The sequence below is a fragment of the Myotis nattereri genome (assembly GCF_964212035.1).
Source record: "Myotis nattereri genome assembly, chromosome: 1".
NCBI classification, from domain to species: domain Eukaryota; kingdom Metazoa; phylum Chordata; class Mammalia; order Chiroptera; family Vespertilionidae; genus Myotis; species Myotis nattereri.
The window spans coordinates 7,643,343-7,648,545 of record NC_138075.1 but is presented as its reverse complement, the minus strand read 5'-3'; the positions used below and the strand labels follow the sequence as shown (position 1 = coordinate 7,648,545).

Below are 5,203 nucleotides of genomic sequence, written 5' to 3'. Positions count from 1 at the left end.
GTCAGGGGTTGACACATATTCTCTATTCTTTCCCTGTGGGCGCCACACGTGGGACCCGAAGGCTTTCCCCGGTTTCTCTCTGTTCTAATGTGTTGGAAATCTGATTTGTCCTGGGGAATCTGACCCTGACCTCTTGAGACCCTAAACCACTGCCTTTCCTGCCCATCTCCCTACCCCCACCAGGTTCTGATCGCTGTGATCCCAGTCACTGACTGGACGCATCACCACCTTACCAGTCTTCAGAGAACACTCCTTTCCATCCGACGAAATGATAGAACCCTCTGAAGACTCATTTGAGACGATGATGGAGCGTAAGAATCCATCATCAAAACAAATGGAGTCCTCTGAGGGCTCATCCAACACCACCATGGAGATAGAAGGCGGAGTACAGGAGGCGGCGGGGCTGGCTCAAGGCCCAGCCCAGGAAATGGGAGAGCTGCCCATTGACCTCCTCCAAGACATGGAGGAGCCATCCAGTGGCCGACATAGTGAAATAAAGGATCCACCCAATGACCTACTCCAAGACCTGGAGGAGTCATGCAAGGCTTCCCGTCAGGAAGTGGGGGATCCCATCGGTGAGGCGCCTGGTGAGATGGAAGAAGCATCAGTCAATGAGGGAGAGCTGGACGAAGAAGACGACGACACTGACCTAAGTGAAGACGAGGAGGAGGAGGAGGAGGAGCCTGGCGAGTTGGAGTTAAGGGGCAGGGTCAGCTCCTTCACCTCTATGTACTTCTGGATGCAAGACCTCAAAGAGCAGCAAAAAATAGCCATAGAGATCCTCATGAAAGCGATCAGAATAGGCCGTGTGCCAGAACCGCAAATCTTCTCGGGCGATCGAAGAGATTACCCCGAGTTCTTCGTGCACTGCCACATGATCATACAAGGCTACCCGAGAAAGTTCCGCAACGACCGCCGGCGAGTGAGGTTCGTTATCAGTCACCTCTCAGACACGGCCCTCGAATGGGCCCAAAATCTGAAGCGGCAAAGAAGCCCCCTGCTCACCAACTACCCAGCCTTCATGGAGGCCATGACCAACATGTTCCATTACAAGGAGGAACTGCGTGTGGCAGAAGACACCATGCTCAACATCGCGCAAGGGGACCGCGCCGCCATTGACTACATCGAAGAGTTCCGGGAGCTGGTACCCACCTTGGGTTGGCCAGACGAAGTCCTGCAGGCCCACCTGTGCCTGGGGCTCAACGAGGAGATCAGGCAGTATCTGTTCCAGCTCCCTCAGCCAGATTCGCTGGACAGTCTGATGGCCCTCGTCCTGCAAATAGAAGAGAACCTGGCAGAGAGAAAGGCCGTGCTCAGGATGCGTCCAGAGACCCAATCTCGGAACCTGGCCAAGATGGACTCACCTGCTCCAGAGAAGTGGCCGGTCAGCAGCTGGCTGACCTACGAAATCCAGCCCGATATCGATCGCAGGCACGTCTTCCTGCTGCTCATGGTGAGAGTGAACCCTTACCACAGTGTGGCGGTACAGGCGCTGGTGGACTCGGGGGCGAGCTCCAACTTCATGGATGAGAGATTTGCCCAAGAGCACTACGTTGAGTTGTTCGAGAAGCCCTACCCACAGTCCATCCACACCATGGACGGCTCCCTGATTGGCAACGAGCCCGTCTGGCTGCACACCGAGCCCCTGGTGTGCTTTCATCAGAACCACCATGAGCTTATTGAATTCGACATCGTTCCTTCCCCCAACTTCTCCGTGGTCCTGGGCATCAACTGGCTCCGAGTCCACTCCCCCGATATCGACTGGGCCCGAGGCCGCTGCACCTTCCACTCTCCCTACTGCCTGAAGAACTGCTTCAGCCCGCTCCCACCATCGACCACCCTCGAGAGGCATGCCATCAGCCTGCTGCCCGGACTGCTGCCCCAGTATTCCGACCTTGCCGACGTGTTCAACCCGAAGAAAGCAGATGATGAGACTTCCGACCAGCCAAGCTCAGACGGATCCGATGATCTTTCTGAATCAGAGCCCTCTGAGCTTCAGCAGGCTGGAGACAGTGATCACAGCAGCACCGCCGACGCGCGTCCCTCTGTGGCTCCTCCGGAACCTGTGGGTGCTGGGATGCAAGAAACAGCCAGGCTGGGGAATGAAGAGGAGGAATCGCAGGAGGAGAAACAGATAATTCCAGAACTGTTCCAACAGTTACATGGAGCTACGTGGTTCACAAGGCTGGAGCTGCGTGGGATCATTGTGGAGGAAGGCAAGAAAAAGGCAGCAGAGGAGCTATGGAAAGTAGCGTTTGGTTTGGAGCTTCAAAAGAAGACAAGCTATCAGCCCTTTGAGATCTGCTCAGACCCGCTCATCCCTCAGAGCGTAATGCACTGCATCCTGAAAGACCTGCTGGGCAAATGTGTGCTCTCCTACGGGAACGAGGTCGTGATCTACTCAATGAGCCAGGAGGCCCACCTCCGGCACATCCGCCAAGTCCTGGTCCGCTTCCGGCACCACCACGTCTACTGCTCCCTGGACAGGAGCCAGTTCCACCAACACACCGTGGAATTCATGGGCTTTGTCCTCACCCCCAAAGGGGTGAGGCTGAACAAGAGCGTCGTGAAGACCATCAGGGATTACTCGATCCCCCTCTCTAAGGAGTCCCTGCAAAACCTGATGGAACTGATGTCCCCCTACTGCCACTTCGTGGAGCGCTTCGCTGCCATCACGGAGCCCCTGCGGCGGCAGCTGCTGACCACCAACCCCTTCCACTGGGGTGACGAGGAGCAGGAGGCCTTCGAAAGCGTGAAGCGGGCTTTCCGCAAGGCACCCCTCCTCCACCACCCGAAGCGCCACAAGCAGTTCTACTTGGACACAGGAGTCAACATGACCGCTCTGTACGCCTCCCTCATGCAAGTGGATGAGCAAACCGGCAAAAGAGTGTTCTGCGCTTTCTTCTCCCGCGACCTCTCTCCTGAGGAGGCCAACTCCTCTCCGCTGAGGATGAAGACTATTGCGATTAAGGCTGCCTTGGATGTGTGGTCTTGCTACCTGGAGAGCACCGAGGAGCCCATCATGATCCTTCTCAATACAGAGGATCTAGCCTCCCTGAATAATGACAGGCTCACCGTAATTCTCCCGGGGCAGTGGGCCAAGTTCTTCGGCCGCTTCCATTGCGATGTCATGGAGAAGCCCGAACAAGATGGCAGCAGTTCTCTGCCGCTGCAGAACCCCAACCGTGGGCCTCTCCGGGCCCACATTGCCACCCGGGCCCACACTGCCACCCAGACCCGCGCTGCCACCCGGGCCCGCACTGCCACCCGGGCCCGCACTGCCACCCAGACCCACACTGCCACCCGGGCCCGCACTGCCACCCGGGCCCACACTGCCACCCAGACCCACACTGCCACCCGGGCCCGCACTGCCACCCGGGCCCGCACTGCTACCCGGGCCCGCACTGCCACCCGGGCCCACACTGACACCCAGACCCACACTGACACCCAGACCCGCACTGCCACCCGGGCCCGCACTGCCACCCGGGCCCACACTGACACCCAGACCCACACTGACACCCAGACCCGCACTGCCACCCGGGCCCGCACTGCCACCCGGACCCACACTGACACCCAGACCCGCACTGCCACCCGGGCCCTCACTGCCACCCGGGCCCGCACTGCCACCCGGGCCCGCACTGACACGTGGGCCCGCACTGACACCCGGGCCCGCATTGACACGTGGCCCCTCACTGACACCCAGGCCCTCACTGACACCCGGGCCCGCACTGACACATGGCCCCTCACTGACACCCGGGCCCTCACTGATACCCGGGCCCGCACTGACACGTGGCCCCTCACTGACACCCGGGCCCGCATTGACACGTGGCCCCTCACTGACACCCGGGCCCTCACTGACACCCGGGCCCGCATTGACACGTGGGCCCTCACTGACACCCGGGCCCGCACTGACACATGGCCCCTCACTGACACGTGGGCCCTCACTGACACCCGGGCCCACATTGACACGTGGCCCCTCACTGACACCAGGGCCCGCATTGACACATGGCCCCTCACTGACACCCGGGCCCTCACTGACACCCGGCCCCTCACTGACACGTGGGCCCTCACTGACACCCGGGCCCACACTGTCACCCGGGCCCGCACTGTCACCCGGCCTCTGAGTCCTGTCACCACAGAAGGGTCCCTCAGGGATCAACTCCCAGAACTGGGGGAACAAAAGGAGAATGAACATGTACCTCCCCAGGAAGAGCCAAGTAGGCAGAGCCAACAGCAAGAGGCCCTGACTCCGTTACAAATGGACCAAATACTCAGCAACCTCCTTGTCCATCTCAACATGGAACAGATGAGGAGCCTCTTTCTGCACTTCTTCCGAGACCTGCATATCAGTAAGGAAGCCCTGGCCCCCATGGCCGTGCTGGCAATACTGAAGATGAAGCAGCACTTCCCGCTGCTGCCCGCACCCACTCTGGAAGTGGCACTACTGCCAGCCACACGCTCCCTGCGCCTCATTCTGGACTCGTCCCTCCTCACAAACCATGGCATCGCCACGGCCATCACCCAGCTGCTGACCCAGATGCCCCCTCTCGTGGGCACTGTCACCATCCGGGCTGAGGAACGGGCCGAACAGAGGGCCCTGCTGCCCCGGGGCTCCCGGGTCCTGCCCCTCCCATCTGAGTTCTGGACAATGCTGTGCGAGCGCTTCTGTGTCAGAGTCGCTCCCAGAGACAGATCCCAGCCCCTCCTGCGCGGGAGGAGCCACTACCTGGAGCTGCACGTCATCGGCAGTGATGTCGTCTTGCGAGAAGCCCTGCAAGACGACCTGCAACGTTACCGTCAGTGTGGCCTGCATGACGGCCTGCAAGACACCTCGCAGGACGCGCAGGCGGATGACGACGTGCAGGAGGACGGCGCACAAGGGGTCCAGGTGAAGGAAGCTAACGAGGGAGGGGACGAAGAGAAAGAGGACAAGATGCAGGAGGCTGCGGCGGCCGACCCCTCCCCTACCCCTCCAGCCCCACCACGGGCCTCTGGTGGAATCCTCGACTTCCTGTATAGACAGTTGTATGGGGACCGAGATCAACCCCATCTGCCTCATCAGGACCCAGCGGCCAGGAGCCTGGCCCACTTCCTGGCCATGATCTGCGCAGAGGATCCAGTCCCCCTCCGAGGCAGACAGGCCAGGGGCGGAGCAAGGCTAGAGGAGCTCCCTGAGGATGATGAGGACTCGGACCATAACTGA

The 5,203-nt window shown here is 60.2% G+C and overlaps 1 protein-coding gene across 1 annotated transcript; it reads left to right on the top strand.

Annotated features, from left to right (window-relative positions):
• Window positions 1–268: 268 nt before the first annotated feature.
• On the top strand, window positions 269–5,203 carry RTL1 (retrotransposon Gag like 1; the record flags this gene model as incomplete). The annotated part of the gene is made up of 1 exon (XM_081111528.1): window positions 269–5,203. The coding sequence occupies one exon, from the start codon at window positions 269–271 to the stop codon at window positions 5,201–5,203; it is 4,935 nt and encodes a 1,644-aa protein (XP_080967654.1).